This window comes from Coregonus lavaretus (assembly GCF_964263955.1).
Source record: "Coregonus lavaretus genome assembly, contig: HAP1_SCAFFOLD_4245, whole genome shotgun sequence".
Taxonomy (NCBI): Eukaryota; Metazoa; Chordata; class Actinopteri; order Salmoniformes; family Salmonidae; genus Coregonus; species Coregonus lavaretus.
Window position 1 is genome coordinate 5,001 of NW_028161502.1, and position 19,284 is coordinate 24,284.

Sequence of the window (19,284 nt, forward strand, 5' to 3'; positions counted from 1 at the left end):
CGGCCTGCTACGACAGAGCCTGGATTCGAACCAGGATCTCTAGTGGCACAGCTAGCACTGCGATGCAGTGCCTTAGACCACTGCGCCACTCGGGAGGCTAACCAGGTCATTACATTAGAACAGCACAGGCATCAGAAACTAATTATTAAAGTAAATCATTCCGAATGCATTGCATTTATGCAAATGAGGCACATATCATGTTCTTTATTTTAACACAAAAATAACAAATTCTAATATCTGAAACAATAAGGAAATGTATATATGAGCGCATTCTAAGAAAAATAATAAGTGAAACTTTACAAGAAATGTAATACCTGAATTCCCACCAAAATCCCTGAACTCAATCATTACTTGTCTGTGCCAGTAAAATGTTTTATGTGCTATAATTCAATCAATATCTGATGGATTATTAAAATGTGAAAAGTTTGGAGTATCTTCATCCATTGTCCAACTGTTGCATTTATTAGAATTGTTTTGAAAACCTTTTAACCATTTCGATGAGCGTTGCTAGCTGTAGTCAGGAACAACATGAACCAACGGAGAACCAGCGATCTAAAGCTGTGGCAGAACTTCAGCCAGATGGTGAGGATGACACACAGCAGCCGGTCAGGAAAACCCTGGCCTCACCTCTCCAGGGTTTTCCTGGTCTGTCTGAGAGTTAGAGACAGACACAGACACAGACAGACAGACAGAAATATAAATATGGAGCGCTGACCGGCAGATCATCATCTTGTCATGCTAATATCATTTAGCTCCACCCTTGGCAGAACTCAGTCAGAACTAAAACAGACCTACAACAGAGCATAGAGTCCTGATGTCCAAAATAAGCTGGATATGTCAGCAGGGTGGAGTACAGCAGAGCAGAGTGGACTGGCTGGAGTACGTACTGAGGGAAGGTCCTTGTTGTTAACACAATCTCCCCTCTGTGCCCAATAACATGCTTAACTTAGAGCCTCTCTCTGTGGGATACATAGATAGATATTCCTGGGCCTATTCAGTCACTACAGAGTCACTCTGACAGACCCGCTACAGTTATTATATTCCTGGGCCTGTTCAGTCACTACAGAGTCACTCTGACAGACCTCCTACAGTTATTATATTCCTGTTCAGTCACTACAGAGTCACTCTGACTATTATTCCACTAGATCACTCTGTATTACTGTTCCCTGTCTGGTGTGGTAAACCAACTGTCTTCCTTGGATTGGTGATGACACATTTATCATCAAAACACTGAGTCTGTTAATAACAGGTGTCTTTATTCTGGGTCTGTAATCCTGTCTGTTGTCCAGGCTGACTCTGTCTGTTGTCCAGGCTGACTGTGTCTGTTGTCCAGGCTAACTGTGTCTGTTGACCAGGCTAACTGTGTCTGTTGTCCAGGCTAACTGTGTCTGTTGTCCAGGCTAACTGTGTCTGTTGTCCAGGCTGACTGTGTCTGTTGACCAGGCTAACTGTGTCTGTTGACCAGGCTAACTGTGTCTGTTGACCAGGCTAACTGTGTCTGTTGACCAGGCTAACTGTGTCTGTTGACCAGGCTAAATGTGTCTGTTGTGTGTCTGTACTCCAGGCCCACTCCATGGACTTTGATGACACCTGGCACCCTGCCACTCACCCGTCGGGGGCGGTCCTTCCTGCCCTGCTGGCGGTATGCGACATGCTGCCCAATAACAGCAAGCCTAGTGGGCGGGACTTCCTGCTTGCGTTCAACGTGGGAATAGAGGTCCAGGGACGACTGATGAGGTTCTCCAACGAGGCTCACAACATCCCCAAAAGGTGAGGACCATGACCCCTAACCCTGACCCCTAAACCTAACCCTGACTCTAGCCCACAACATCCCCAAGAGGTGAGGACCATGACCCCTAAACCTAACCCTGACACTAACCCACAACATCCCCAAAAGGTGAGGATCATGACCCCTAACCTAACCCTGACACTAACCCACAACATCCCCAAGAGGTGAGGACCATGACCCCTAAACCTAACCCTGACACTAACCCACAACATCCCCAAGAGGTGAGGACCATGACCCCTAACCCTAACCCTGACCCCTAAACCTAACCCTGACTCTAACCCACAACATCCCCAAGAGGTAAGGACCATGACCCCTAACCCTGACCCCTAAACCTAACCCTGACTCTAACCCACAACATCCCCAAGAGGTGAGGACCATGACCCCTAACCTAACCCTGACACTAACCCACAACATCCCCAAGAGGTGAGGACCATGACCCTGACCCCTAACCTAACCCTGACACTAACCCACAACATCCCCAAAAGGTGAGGACCATGACCCCTGACCCTGACCCCTAAACCTAACCCTGACACTAACCCACAACATCCCCAAAAGGTGAGGACCATGACCCTGACCCCTGACCCTGACCCCTAACCTAACCCTGACACTAACCCACAACATCCCCAAAAAGTGAGGACCATGACCCCTAACCTAACCCTGACACTAACCCACAACATCCCCAAGAGGTGAGGACCATGACCCCTAACCTAACCCTGACACTAACCCACAACATCCCCAAAAGTTGAGGACCATGACCCCTGACCCTGACCCCTAAACCTAACCCTGACACTAACCCACAACATCCCCAAAAGGTGAGGACCATGACCCTGACCCCTGACCATGACCCCTAACCTAACCCTGACACTAACCCACAACATCCCCAAGAGGTGAGGACCATGACCCCTAACCTAACCCTGACACTAACCCACAACATCCCCAAAAGGTGAGGACCATGACCCCTAACCTAACCCTGACACTAACCCACAACATCCCCAAAAGGTGAGGACCATGACCCCTAACCTAACCCTGACACTAACCCACAACATCCCCAAGAGGTGAGGACCATGACCCCTAACCTAACCCTGACTCTAACCCACAACATCCCCAAGAGGTGAGGACCATGACCCCTAACCCTGACCCCTAACCTAACCCTGACACTAACCCACAACATCCCCAAAAGGTGAGGACCATGACCCCTAACCTAACCCTGACACTAACCCACAACATCCCCAAGAGGTGAGGACCATGACCCCTAACCTAACCCTGACTCTAACCCACAACATCCCCAAGAGGTGAGGACCATGACCCCTAACCTAACCCTGACACTAACCCACAACATCCCCAAAAGGTGAGGACCATGACCCCTAACCTAACCCTGACACTAACCCACAACATCCCCAAGAGGTGAGGACCATGACCCCTAACCTAACCCTGACTCTAACCCAAAACATCCCCAAGAGGTGAGGACCATGACCCCTAACCTAACCCTGACTCTAACCCACAACATCCCCAAGAGGTGAGGAACATGACCCCTAACCTAACCCTGACTCTAACCCACAACATCCCCAAGAGGTGAGGACCATGACCCCTGACCCTGACCCCTAAACCTAACCCTGACACTAACCCACAACATCCCCAAGAGGTGAGGACCATGACCCCTAACCTAACCCTGACTCTATCCCACAACATCCCCAAGAGGTGAGGACCATGACCCCTAACCTAACCATGACTCTAACCCACAACATCCCCAAGAGGTGAGGACGATGACCCCTAACCTAACCCTGACACTAACCCACAACATCCCCAAAAGGTGCGGACCATGACCCCTAACCTAACCCTGACACTAACCCACAACATCCCCAAGAGGTGAGGACCATGACCCCTAACCTAACCCTGACACTAACCCACAACATCCCCAAGAGGTGAGGGCCATGACCCCTAACCTAACCCTGACACTAACCCACAACATCCCCAAAAGGTGAGGACCATGACCCCTAACCTAACCCTGACACTAACCCACAACATCCCCAAGAGGTGAGGACCATGACCCCTAACCTAACCCTGACTCTAACCCACAACATCCCCAAGAGGTGAGGACCATGACCCCTAACCCTGACCCCTAACCTAACCCTGACACTAACCCACAACATCCCCAAAAGGTGAGGACCATGACCCCTAACCTAACCCTGACACTAACCCACAACATCCCCAAGAGGTGAGGACCATGACCCCTAACCTAACCCTGACTCTAACCCACAACATCCCCAAGAGGTGAGGACCATGACCCCTAACCTAACCCTGACACTAACCCACAACATCCCCAAAAGGTGAGGACCATGACCCCTAACCTAACCCTGACACTAACCCACAACATCCCCAAGAGGTGAGGACCATGACCCCTAACCTAACCCTGACTCTAACCCAAAACATCCCCAAGAGGTGAGGACCATGACCCCTAACCTAACCCTGACTCTAACCCACAACATCCCCGAGGTGAGGAACATGACCCCTAACCTAACCCTGACTCTAACCCACAACATCCCCAAGAGGTGAGGACCATGACCCCTGACCCTGACCCCTAAACCTAACCCTGACACTAACCCACAACATCCCCAAGAGGTGAGGACCATGACCCCTAACCTAACCCTGACTCTATCCCACAACATCCCCAAGAGGTGAGGACCATGACCCCTAACCTAACCATGACTCTAACCCACAACATCCCCAAGAGGTGAGTACCATGACCCCTAACCTAACCCTGACACTAACCCACAACATCCCCAAAAGGTGCGGACCATGACCCCTAACCTAACCCTGACACTAACCCACAACATCCCCAAGAGGTGAGGACCATGACCCCTAACCTAACCCTGACACTAACCCACAACATCCCCAAGAGGTGAGGACCATGACCCCTAACCTAACCCTGACACTAACCCACAACATCCCCAAAAGGTGAGGACCATGACCCCTGACACTGACCCCTAAACCTAACCCTGACACTAACCCACAACATCCCCAAAAGGTGAGGACCATGACCCTGACCCCTGACCCTGACCCCTAACCTAACCCTGACACTAACCCACAACATCCCCAAAAGGTGAGGACCATGACCCCTAACCTAACCCTGACACTAACCCACAACATCCCCAAAAGGTGAGGACCATGACCCCTAACCTAACCCTGACTCTAACCCACAACATCCCCAAGAGGTGAGGACCATGACCCCTAACCTAACCCTGACACTAACCCACAACATCCCCAAGAGGTGAGGACCATGACCCCTAACCTAACCCTGACACTAACCCACAACATCCCCAAGAGGTGAGGACCATGACCCCTAACCTATCCCCTAACCTAACCCTGACACTAACCCACAACATCCCCAAGAGGTGAGGACCATGACCCCTAACCTAACCCTGACACTAACCCACAACATCCCCAAAAGGTGAGGACCATGACCCCTAACCTAACCTAACCCTGACACTAACCCACAACATCCCCAAGAGGTGAGGACCATGACCCTAACCTAACCCTGACTCTAACCCACAACATCCCCAAGAGGTGAGGACCATGACCCCTAACCCTGACCCCTAACCTAACCCTGACACCAACCCACAACATCCCCAAGAGGTGAGGACCATGACCCCTAACCTAACCCTGACACTAACCCACAACATCCCCAAAAGGTGAGGACCATGACCCCTAACCTAACCCTGACACTAACCCACAACATCCCCAAGAGGTGAGGACCATGACCCCTAACCTAACCCTGACTCTAACCCACAACATCCCCAAGAGGTGAGGACCATGACCCCTAACCTAACCCTGACACTAACCCACAACATCCCCAAGAGGTGAGGAACATGACCCCTAACCTAACCCTGACTCTAACCCACAACATCCCCAAGAGGTGAGGACCATGACCCCTGACTCTGACCCCTAAACCTAACCCTGACACTAACCCACAACATCCCCAAGAGGTGAGGACCATGACCCCTAACCTAACCCTGACTCTAACCCACAACATCCCCAAGAGGTGAGGACCATGACCCCTAACCTAACCATGACTCTAACCCACAACATCCCCAAGAGGTGAGGACCATGACCCCTAACCTAACCCTGACACTAACCCACAACATCCCCAAAAGGTGCGGACCATGACCCCTAACCTAACCCTGACACTAACCCACAACATCCCCAAGAGGTGAGGACCATGACCCCTAACCTAACCCTGACACTAACCCACAACATCCCCAAGAGGTGAGGACCATGACCCCTAACCTAACCCTGACACTAACCCACAACATCCCCAAAAGGTGAGGACCATGACCCCTGACACTGACCCCTAAACCTAACCCTGACACTAACCCACAACATCCCCAAAAGGTGAGGACCATGACCCTGACCCCTGACCCTGACCCCTAACCTAACCCTGACACTAACCCACAACATCCCCAAAAGGTGAGGACCATGACCCCTAACCTAACCCTGACACTAACCCACAACATCCCCAAAAGGTGAGGACCATGACCCCTAACCTAACCCTGACTCTAACCCACAACATCCCCAAGAGGTGAGGACCATGACCCCTAACCTAACCCTGACACTAACCCACAACATCCCCAAGAGGTGAGGACCATGACCCCTAACCTAACCCTGACACTAACCCACAACATCCCCAAGAGGTGAGGACCATGACCCCTAAACCTAACCCTGACACTAACCCACAACATCCCCAAGAGGTGAGGACCATGACCCCTAACCCTAACCCTGACCCCTAAACCTAACCCTGACTCTAACCCACAACATCCCCAAGAGGTAAGGACCATGACCCCTAACCCTGACCCCTAAACCTAACCCTGACTCTAACCCACAACATCCCCAAGAGGTGAGGACCATGACCCCTAACCTAACCCTGACACTAACCCACAACATCCCCAAGAGGTGAGGACCATGACCCTGACCCCTAACCTAACCCTGACACTAACCCACAACATCCCCAAAAGGTGAGGACCATGACCCCTGACCCTGACCCCTAAACCTAACCCTGACACTAACCCACAACATCCCCAAAAGGTGAGGACCATGACCCTGACCCCTGACCCTGACCCCTAACCTAACCCTGACACTAACCCACAACATCCCCAAAAAGTGAGGACCATGACCCCTAACCTAACCCTGACACTAACCCACAACATCCCCAAGAGGTGAGGACCATGACCCCTAACCTAACCCTGACACTAACCCACAACATCCCCAAAAGTTGAGGACCATGACCCCTGACCCTGACCCCTAAACCTAACCCTGACACTAACCCACAACATCCCCAAAAGGTGAGGACCATGACCCTGACCCCTGACCATGACCCCTAACCTAACCCTGACACTAACCCACAACATCCCCAAGAGGTGAGGACCATGACCCCTAACCTAACCCTGACACTAACCCACAACATCCCCAAAAGGTGAGGACCATGACCCCTAACCTAACCCTGACACTAACCCACAACATCCCCAAAAGGTGAGGACCATGACCCCTAACCTAACCCTGACACTAACCCACAACATCCCCAAGAGGTGAGGACCATGACCCCTAACCTAACCCTGACTCTAACCCACAACATCCCCAAGAGGTGAGGACCATGACCCCTAACCCTGACCCCTAACCTAACCCTGACACTAACCCACAACATCCCCAAAAGGTGAGGACCATGACCCCTAACCTAACCCTGACACTAACCCACAACATCCCCAAGAGGTGAGGACCATGACCCCTAACCTAACCCTGACTCTAACCCACAACATCCCCAAGAGGTGAGGACCATGACCCCTAACCTAACCCTGACACTAACCCACAACATCCCCAAAAGGTGAGGACCATGACCCCTAACCTAACCCTGACACTAACCCACAACATCCCCAAGAGGTGAGGACCATGACCCCTAACCTAACCCTGACTCTAACCCAAAACATCCCCAAGAGGTGAGGACCATGACCCCTAACCTAACCCTGACTCTAACCCACAACATCCCCAAGAGGTGAGGAACATGACCCCTAACCTAACCCTGACTCTAACCCACAACATCCCCAAGAGGTGAGGACCATGACCCCTGACCCTGACCCCTAAACCTAACCCTGACACTAACCCACAACATCCCCAAGAGGTGAGGACCATGACCCCTAACCTAACCCTGACTCTATCCCACAACATCCCCAAGAGGTGAGGACCATGACCCCTAACCTAACCATGACTCTAACCCACAACATCCCCAAGAGGTGAGGACGATGACCCCTAACCTAACCCTGACACTAACCCACAACATCCCCAAAAGGTGCGGACCATGACCCCTAACCTAACCCTGACACTAACCCACAACATCCCCAAGAGGTGAGGACCATGACCCCTAACCTAACCCTGACACTAACCCACAACATCCCCAAGAGGTGAGGGCCATGACCCCTAACCTAACCCTGACACTAACCCACAACATCCCCAAAAGGTGAGGACCATGACCCCTAACCTAACCCTGACACTAACCCACAACATCCCCAAGAGGTGAGGACCATGACCCCTAACCTAACCCTGACTCTAACCCACAACATCCCCAAGAGGTGAGGACCATGACCCCTAACCCTGACCCCTAACCTAACCCTGACACTAACCCACAACATCCCCAAAAGGTGAGGACCATGACCCCTAACCTAACCCTGACACTAACCCACAACATCCCCAAGAGGTGAGGACCATGACCCCTAACCTAACCCTGACTCTAACCCACAACATCCCCAAGAGGTGAGGACCATGACCCCTAACCTAACCCTGACACTAACCCACAACATCCCCAAAAGGTGAGGACCATGACCCCTAACCTAACCCTGACACTAACCCACAACATCCCCAAGAGGTGAGGACCATGACCCCTAACCTAACCCTGACTCTAACCCAAAACATCCCCAAGAGGTGAGGACCATGACCCCTAACCTAACCCTGACTCTAACCCACAACATCCCCGAGGTGAGGAACATGACCCCTAACCTAACCCTGACTCTAACCCACAACATCCCCAAGAGGTGAGGACCATGACCCCTGACCCTGACCCCTAAACCTAACCCTGACACTAACCCACAACATCCCCAAGAGGTGAGGACCATGACCCCTAACCTAACCCTGACTCTATCCCACAACATCCCCAAGAGGTGAGGACCATGACCCCTAACCTAACCATGACTCTAACCCACAACATCCCCAAGAGGTGAGTACCATGACCCCTAACCTAACCCTGACACTAACCCACAACATCCCCAAAAGGTGCGGACCATGACCCCTAACCTAACCCTGACACTAACCCACAACATCCCCAAGAGGTGAGGACCATGACCCCTAACCTAACCCTGACACTAACCCACAACATCCCCAAGAGGTGAGGACCATGACCCCTAACCTAACCCTGACACTAACCCACAACATCCCCAAAAGGTGAGGACCATGACCCCTGACACTGACCCCTAAACCTAACCCTGACACTAACCCACAACATCCCCAAAAGGTGAGGACCATGACCCTGACCCCTGACCCTGACCCCTAACCTAACCCTGACACTAACCCACAACATCCCCAAAAGGTGAGGACCATGACCCCTAACCTAACCCTGACACTAACCCACAACATCCCCAAAAGGTGAGGACCATGACCCCTAACCTAACCCTGACTCTAACCCACAACATCCCCAAGAGGTGAGGACCATGACCCCTAACCTAACCCTGACACTAACCCACAACATCCCCAAGAGGTGAGGACCATGACCCCTAACCTAACCCTGACACTAACCCACAACATCCCCAAGAGGTGAGGACCATGACCCCTAACCTATCCCCTAACCTAACCCTGACACTAACCCACAACATCCCCAAGAGGTGAGGACCATGACCCCTAACCTAACCCTGACACTAACCCACAACATCCCCAAAAGGTGAGGACCATGACCCCTAACCTAACCTAACCCTGACACTAACCCACAACATCCCCAAGAGGTGAGGACCATGACCCTAACCTAACCCTGACTCTAACCCACAACATCCCCAAGAGGTGAGGACCATGACCCCTAACCCTGACCCCTAACCTAACCCTGACACCAACCCACAACATCCCCAAGAGGTGAGGACCATGACCCCTAACCTAACCCTGACACTAACCCACAACATCCCCAAAAGGTGAGGACCATGACCCCTAACCTAACCCTGACACTAACCCACAACATCCCCAAGAGGTGAGGACCATGACCCCTAACCTAACCCTGACTCTAACCCACAACATCCCCAAGAGGTGAGGACCATGACCCCTAACCTAACCCTGACACTAACCCACAACATCCCCAAGAGGTGAGGAACATGACCCCTAACCTAACCCTGACTCTAACCCACAACATCCCCAAGAGGTGAGGACCATGACCCCTGACTCTGACCCCTAAACCTAACCCTGACACTAACCCACAACATCCCCAAGAGGTGAGGACCATGACCCCTAACCTAACCCTGACTCTAACCCACAACATCCCCAAGAGGTGAGGACCATGACCCCTAACCTAACCATGACTCTAACCCACAACATCCCCAAGAGGTGAGGACCATGACCCCTAACCTAACCCTGACACTAACCCACAACATCCCCAAAAGGTGCGGACCATGACCCCTAACCTAACCCTGACACTAACCCACAACATCCCCAAGAGGTGAGGACCATGACCCCTAACCTAACCCTGACACTAACCCACAACATCCCCAAGAGGTGAGGACCATGACCCCTAACCTAACCCTGACACTAACCCACAACATCCCCAAAAGGTGAGGACCATGACCCCTGACACTGACCCCTAAACCTAACCCTGACACTAACCCACAACATCCCCAAAAGGTGAGGACCATGACCCTGACCCCTGACCCTGACCCCTAACCTAACCCTGACACTAACCCACAACATCCCCAAAAGGTGAGGACCATGACCCCTAACCTAACCCTGACACTAACCCACAACATCCCCAAAAGGTGAGGACCATGACCCCTAACCTAACCCTGACTCTAACCCACAACATCCCCAAGAGGTGAGGACCATGACCCCTAACCTAACCCTGACACTAACCCACAACATCCCCAAGAGGTGAGGACCATGACCCCTAACCTAACCCTGACACTAACCCACAACATCCCCAAGAGGTGAGGACCATGACCCCTAAACCTAACCCTGACACTAACCCACAACATCCCCAAGAGGTGAGGACCATGACCCCTAACCCTGACCCCTAAACCTAACCCTGACTCTAACCCACAACATCCCCAAGAGGTGAGGACCATGACCCCTAACCCTGACCCCTAAACCTAACCCTGACTCTAACCCACAACATCCCCAAGAGGTGAGGACCATGACCCTGACCCCTTACCCTGACCCCTAACCTAACCCTGACTCTAACCCACAACATCCCCAAGAGGTGAGAGCTGGATCTATCAGACCTGGGAAAATAAGTTGAGGTCTCGGTTAACCTTGGAGTTCAGAGCCTGAGTAAGGTAACATCAGAGTTGCTTTAAGAGGATGGTCACGTCTGAGGCCATATTTTACTGGGATGTTAAGTGGAACTGATTGGGCCTGTTTGTGTGCTATTCTAGCAGGACTAGAAGGGGTTCACTGGGCAGTGTAATTCGTTTAGTTTAATAGAGTGCAGCAGGTGGTGGATTCCACTGAATGCTCCCACAGACATACAGCTGTTTATACAACAGTACCCCCTCTCTGCTGTTTCACCACTGTGACAATATGCTGAAATTATTTGCAATCTGTTATTTCCCTCAAGACCACTGAAATAGACTCTCAGGTTCTCCTCCCTACGCAGGCTGTATAAACCAGATGGCTGTCCTGTCCTGTAGCATTCTGTTCTGTAGACAGAGACCTGTCCTCACTGTAGACAGAGACCTGTCCTCACTGTAGACAGAGACCTGTCCTCACTGTAGACAGAGACCTGTCCTCACTGTAGACAGAGACCTGTCCTCACTGTAGACAGAGACCTGTCCTCACTGTAGACAGAGACCTGTCCTCACTGTAGACAGAGACCTGTCCTCACTGACCCAGCACTGACATCATCATGACTGAGCTGTTTGCTGGTTTACTCAAGGTTACTTGCTCCTAAAACAGACATGTTTAGTTTTAGTTTCGTCTTCAGACCTGTGCTTCCTTAACATCTGACCTCTCTCTCTCTCTCTCCTCCCACCCCCCCTCTCCCTCCAGGTTCCACCCCCCTACTGTTGTGGGTACTCTGGGTAGTGCAGCAGCCTGCGCCCGCCTCCTCTCTCTGGAACGCTCCCAGTGTAGCCACGCCCTGGCCATCGCTGCCAGCCTATCAGGAGCCCCCATGGCCAACGCGGCCACCCAATCTAAACCCCTCCACATCGGCAACGCGGCGCGGCTGGGGCTGGAGGCAGCTCTACTGGCCTCTAGAGGTCTGGAGGCCTCACCCAGGGTCCTGGATGACACCGCCGGGGTGGCAGGGTTCAGCGCCTTCTACGAGGACTACGCCCCACGACCTTTGACCTCCCCAGAGGAGGAGTTGCAGTTCCTCCTGGAGGACCAGGACATAGCGTTCAAGAGGTTCCCGGCCCACCTGGGGATGCACTGGGTAGCCGACGCTGCTGCCTCCGTACACAAACTGCTGCTGGGGGAGCAGGGGTCAGAGGTCGTAGGTCAGGTCCAGGACATCCTTCTCAGGGTTCCCCGCTCCAAGTACATTGATCGTCCGTTCCCGGAGTCGGAGCATGAGGCCAGACACTCCTTCCAGTTCAACGCCTGCTCTGCCCTGCTGGACGGAGAAGTCACCGTGGACTCATTCTCCCAGGACGCACTGCAGCGCCCCGACCTCCACGCCCTGCTGGGGCGTGTCCACGTCGAGCATCCCCATGACAACCCCGCTAACTTTGACCGCATGTACGGCGAGGTGCAGGTGACGCTGGTGGGCGGGGACGTCCTGAAGGGACGCTGTGATACGTTCTACGGTCACTGGCGTAACCCGTTGACCAATGAGAGCCTGAGGAAGAAGTTCCGTAGCAACGCGGGGGCGGTCCTTCCCAGAGAGAAGGTGGAGGGTCTGATAGAGGTCGTAGAGGGATTAGACAGACTGGAGGACTGCTCTCCTCTGCTGGAGCAGCTGCAGTGAAAACACACACACACACACACACAGACACACACACACACACACACACACACACACACACACACACACACACACACACACCTCATCACAGCACTCCTGACCAGCTGATGTCTCTGCGTTTTACAACATCATGTTAACACTTTATACTGTGAGCTGAATTACAATGAAGAATCTACTTCCAATCTGAGGGAAGAGACATTTAAATGATTTAAAGAATCAAAGCTAAATGAAGTATCTACTTCCAATGAGAGGGAAAGTCTATAGGTGATTAACTTTAGCTATAATTTACCATTTAGCAGACACTTTTATCCAAAGCGACTTACAGTCATGTGTGCATACATTTTTACGTATGGGTGGTCCCGGGGATCGAACCCACTACCCTGGCGTTACAAGCACCATGCTCTACCAATTGAGCTACAGAGGACCACATTAAATGTACATTAAATGATCTAAAACAATCTAAGCTAAATGATTAAGTACTGTACCTTTTACTGTATCCATTTATATGACTCCAATAGGGTCACTACGTTCACTACGTTTACTTGACATTGTACAGTCCTGAGTGGATGGTGACAATGACAACAATTCATTTGAAGGATGGACCTGTGTGTATATATGAATTTACTATGAAATAAGTTTGAAAAATACTGTTACTTGTTTATTTTCTTATTTTCTATTTTGTTAAACTGTATTTTATCCTTATTCTATACATTAATCTTCATTTAATAAAAATATAGAAAACTAAATATATCCTGTTAAGTCCTCCTCATTTATCAGAAGTACAGTTTTTACAACAACCATAATATCAGAATGTTACCTGACAACAACAACACAAAGATACAATATATACAGTACCACAGTCAAAGGTTTGGACACACTTACTCATTCAAGGGTTTTCCTTTGTTTTTACTATTTTCTATATTGTAGAATAATAGTGAAGACATCAAAACTATGAAATAACACATATGGAATCATGCAGTAACCATAAAAGTGTTAAACAAATCAAAATCTATTTTATATTTGAGATTCTTCAAAGTAGCCACCCTTTGCCTTGATGACTGCTTTGCACACAGCCATGCAATCTCCATAGACAAACATTGGCAGTAGAATGGCCTTACTGAAGAGCTCAGTGACTTTCAACGTGTCGCCGTCATAGGATGCCACCTTTCCAACAAGTCAGTTCAGCAAATTTCTGCCCTGCTAGAGCTGCCCCGGTCAACTGTAAGTGCTGTTATTGTGAAGTGGAAACGTCTAGGAGAAACAACGTCTCAGCCTCGAAGTGGTAGACCACACAAGCTCACAGAATGGGACCGCCGAGTGCTGAAGCGCATAGTGCGTAAAAATAGAATATCCTCGGTTGCAAAACTCACTACCGAGTTCCAAACTGCCTCTGGAAGCAACATCAGCACAAGAACTGTTTGTCGGGAGCGTCACGAAAAGCGTTGGCTGGAGTGGTGTAAAGCTCGCCGCAATTGGACTCTGGAGCAGTGCAAACACGTTCTCTGGAGTGATGAATCACCTTTGGTGTGAATTGGAACGCCGACTGTGAGCCGGGCCTAATCGCCCAACATCAGTGCCCGACCTCACTAATGCTCTTGTGGCTGAATGGAAGCAAGTCCCTGCAGCAATGTTCCAACATCTAGTGGAAAGCCTTCCCAGAAGAGTGGAGGCTGTTATAGCAGCAAAGGGGGGACCAACTCCATATTAATGGCCATGATTTTGGAATGAGAGGTTTGACGAACAGGTGTCCACATACCTTTGGTCATGTAGTGTATTGTCATTCAGACTGTTCAGGCAGAAAAGTCGCTTTAATCCACAATGACTTGTCGAGTGCGATCCAAAGGAATTTGCCCCGGTTGTGAGTCCATACTGGTGCGGATGGAAATAGGGGAGTTAACTTAGGGAAGGGTGAACATACATTAATGAGTGTGTGGCACAAAGCAGTAGAGAATTTCGTGCTATCAGGTAAAATGTTGGAAAATAACTATGGAGAGGTCCTCAGCTTTGGGAAGGGTGATGAGTTCAATTCCCATAAAGGCCTTCTCTCTCTGTTTCAACACTGGTCCTGGTCTGTGGTCCTGGTCACTGGTCCTGGTCTGTGGTCCTGGTCTGTGGTCCTGGCCACTGGTCCTGGTCACTGGTCCTGGTCACCGGTCCTGGTCACTGGTCCTGGTCACTGGTCCTGGTCACTGGTCCTGGCCACTGGTCCTGGTCACTGGTCCTGGTCTGTGGTCCTGGTCACCGGTCCTGGTCACTGGTCCTGGTCACTGGTCCTGGTCTGTGGTCCTGGCCACTGGTCCTGGCCACTGGTCCTGGTCACTGGTCCTGGTCTGTGGTCCTGGCCACTGGTCCTGGTCACTGGTCCTGGTCTGTGGTCCTGGTCACCGGTCCTGGTCACTGGTCCTGGTCACTGGTCCTGGTCTGTGGTCCTGGCCACTGGTCCTGGTCACTGGTCCTGGTCTGTGGTCCTGGCCACTGGTCCTGGTCTGTGGTCCTGGCCACTGGTCCTGGTCACTGGTCCTGGTCTGTGGTCCTGGCCACTGGTCCTGGTCACTGGTCCTGGTCTGTGGTCCTGGCCACTGGTCCTGGTCTGTGGTCCTGGCCACTGGTCCTGGTCACTGGTCCTGGTCTGTGGTCCTGGCCACTGGTCCTGGTCTGTGGTCCTGGCCACTGGTCCTGGTCACTGGTCCTGGTCTGTGGTCCTGGCCACTGGTCCTGGTCTGTGGTCCTGGCCACTGGTCCTGGTCTGTGGTCCTGGCCACTGGTCCTGGTCTGTGGTCCTGGCCACTGGTCCTGGCCACTGGTCCTGGTCTGTGGTCCTGGCCACTGGTCCTGGCCACTGGTCCTGGTCTGTGGTCCTGGCCACTGGTCCTGGCCACTGGTCCTGGTCTGTGGTCCTGGTCACTGGTCCTGGCCACTGGTCCTGGTCTGTGGTCCTGGCCACTGGTCCTGGCCACTGGTCCTGGTCTGTGGTCCTGGCCACTGGTCCTGGTCTGTGGTCCTGGCCACTGGTCCTGGTCTGTGGTCCTGGCCACTGGTCCTGGCCACTGGTCCTGGTCACTGGTCCTGGCCACTGGTCCTGGCCACTGGTCCTGGTCTGTGGTCCTGGCCACTGGTCCTGGTCACTGGTCCTGGTCTGTGGTCCTGGCCACTGGTCCTGGTCACTGGTCCTGGTCTGTGGTCCTGGCCACTGGTCCTGGTCTGTGGTCCTGGCCACTGGTCCTGGTCTGTGGTCCTGGCCACTGGTCCTGGTCACTGGTCCTGGTCTGTGGTCCTGGCCACTGGTCCTGGTCTGTGGTCCTGGCCACTGGTCCTGGTCTGTGGTCCTGGCCACTGGTCCTGGCCACTGGTCCTGGTCTGTGGTCCTGGTCACTGGTCCTGGCCACTGGTCCTGGCCACTGGTCCTGGTCTGTGGTCCTGGCCACTGGTCCTGGTCTGTGGTCCTGGCCACTGGTCCTGGTCTGTGGTCCTGGCCACTGGTCCTGGTCACTGGTCCTGGTCTGTGGTCCTGGCCACTGGTCCTGGTCACTGGTCCTGGTCTGCTCCAGCAACAGTCGCCTCGGTCAAGCTGCTCCCAGCTCACATCAACGGCAGGCTGCTTCTGGCTTTCACCTTAAATAAAGAACAGGTGAAAGCAACTCCCAGGTCCAAATCAGTTACGCGCCAATTAATTACTCCCGTGATCAACAGGGGGAAGAGTTACCAGAGGAGCGCACCTTAAATCTGTCTGGGTGAAACCTGTACCTGGTGAATTAAGTTCTGGGCATATAATGCAATGTATGGAAGAAGCTTCTAATACAGTTGAAGTCGGAAGTTTACATACACCTTAGCCAAATACATTTAAACTCTGTTTTTCACAATTCCTGACATTTAATCCTAGTAAAAATTCCCTGTCTTAGGTCAGTTAGGATTTCCACTTTATTTTAAGAATGTGAAATGTCAGAGTAATAGTAGAGAGAATGATTTATTTCAGCTTTTATTTCTTTCATCACATTCCCAGTTGGTCAGAAGTTTACATACACTCAATTAGTATTTGGTAGCATTGCCTTTAAATTGTTTAACTTGGGTCAAACGTTTCGGGTAGCCTTCCACAAACTTCCCACAATAAGTTGGGTGAATTTTGGCCCATTCCTCCTGACAGAGCTGGTGTAACTAAGTCAGGTTTGTAGGCCTCCTTGCTCGCACACGCTTTTTCAGTTCTGCCCACAACTTCTCTTTGGATTGAGGTCAGGGCTTTGTGATGGCCACTCCAATACCTTGACTTTGTTGTCCTTAAGCCATTTTGCCACAACTTTGGAAGTATGCTTGGGGTCATTGGCCATTTGGAAGACCCATTTGCGACCAAGCTTTAACTTCCTGACTGATGTCTTGAGATGTTGCTTCAATATATCCACATAATTTTCCTTCCTCATGATGCCATCTATTTTGTGAAGTGCACCAGTCCCTCCTGCAACAAAGCACCTCCACAGCATGATGCTGCCACCCCCGTGCTTCACGATTGGGATGGTGCTTGCAAGCCTTCCCCTTTTTCCTCCAAACATAACAATGGTCATTATGGCTAAAAAGTTATATTTTTGTTTCATCAGACCAGAGGACATTTCTCCAATTTCTCTTTGTCCCCATGTGCAGTTGCACACCGTAGTCTGGCTTTTTTATGGCGGTTTTTGGAGCAGTGGCTTCTTCCTTGCTGAGCGGCCTTTCAGGTTGTGTCGATATAGGACTCGTTTTACTGTGGATATAGATACTTTGTACCTGTTTCCTCCAGCATCTTCACAAGGTCCTTTGCTGTTGTTCTGGGATTGATTTGCACTTTTCGCACCAAAGTACGTTCATCTCTAGAAGACAGAACGCGTCTCCTTCCTGAGCGGTATGACGGCTGCGTGGTCCCATGGAGTTCATTCTTGCGTACTATTGTTTGTACAGATGAACGTGGTACCTTCAGGTGTTTGGAAATTGCTCCCAAGGATAAACCAGACTTGTGGAGGTCTACAATTTTTTTTCTGAGGTCTTGGCTGATTTCTTTTGATTTTCCCATGATGTCAAGCAAAGAGGCACTGAGTTTGAAGGTAGGCCTTGAAATACATCCACAGGTACACCTCCAATTGACTCAAATTATGTCAATTAGCCTATCAGACGCTTCTGAAGCCATGACATCATTTCCTGGAATTTTCCAAGCTGTTTAAAGGCACAGTTAACTTAGTGTATGTCAACTTCTGACACACTGGAATTTTGACACAGTGAATTATAAGTGAAATAATCTGTCTGTAAAAAATTACTTGTGTCATGCACAAAGTAGATGTCCTAACCGACTTGCCAAAACTATAGTTTGTTAACAAGACATTTGTGGAGTGGTTGAAAAACAAGTTTTAATGACGCCAATATACTTTACTCTGAGACGTGTTGCCTATATACTGTACATTTTACATTTACGTCATTTAGCAGACGCTCTTATCCAGAGCGACTTACAGAAGCAATTAGGGTTAAGTGCCTTGCTCAAGGGCACATCGACAGATTTTTCACCTAGTTGGCTCGGGGATTAGAACCAGCGACCTTTCGGTTACTGGCACAACGCTCTTACCCACTAAGCTACCTGCCGCCTGTACTGTGAGACGTGTTAGAAGGAAGACTTTATCCTATCCCAGGTATTCCTTAAAGAGGTGGGGTTTCAAATGTCTCCGGAAGGTGGTGAGTGACTCCGCTGTCCTGGCGTCGTGAGGGAGCTTGTTCCACCATTGGGGTGCCAGAGCAGCGAACAGTTTTGACTGGGCTGAGCGGGAGCTATGCTTCCGCAGAGGAAGGGGAGCCAGCAGGCCAGAGGTGGATGAACGTAATGCCCTCGTTTGGGTGTAGGGACTGATCAGAGCCTGAAGGTACAGAGGTGCCGTTCCCCTCACTGCTCCATAGGCAAGCACCATGGTCTTGTAGCGGATGCGAGCTTCAACTGGAAGCCAGTGGAGTGTGCGGAGGAGGGGGGTGACGTGAGAGAACTTGGGAAGGTTGAACACCAGACGGGCTGCGGCATTCTGGATGAGTTGTAGGGGTTTAATGGCACAGGCAGGGAGGCCAGCCAACAGCGAGTTGCAGTAGTCCAGACGGGAGATGACAAGTGCCTGGATTAGGACCTGTGCCGCTTCCTGTGTAAGGCAGGGTCGTACTCTCCGAATGTTGTAGAGCATGAACCTGCAGGAGCGGGTCACCGCCTTGATGTTGGCGGAGAACGACAGGGTGTTGTCCAGGGTCACGCCTAGGCTCTTCGCACTCTGGGAGGAGGACACAGCGGAGTTGTCAACCGTGATGGCGAGAT

The 19,284-nt window shown here is 51.4% G+C and overlaps 1 protein-coding gene across 1 annotated transcript in view; it reads left to right on the forward strand.

Annotated features, from left to right (window-relative positions):
• LOC311120624 (cis-aconitate decarboxylase-like) overlaps positions 1-12,983 on the forward strand; it is a gene marked incomplete at its 3' end in the record, with an annotated part of 15,941 nt that extends 2,958 nt beyond the window's left edge. Inside the window, exons 3-4 of the mRNA XM_084195206.1 lie at positions 1,565-1,770; positions 12,062-12,983. Of these exons, the coding sequence (XP_084051332.1) occupies positions 1,565-1,770; positions 12,062-12,983 (1,128 nt within the window). The remainder of the gene's footprint in view (positions 1-1,564; positions 1,771-12,061) is intronic.
• Between the last annotated feature and the right edge of the window lie 6,301 nt (positions 12,984-19,284).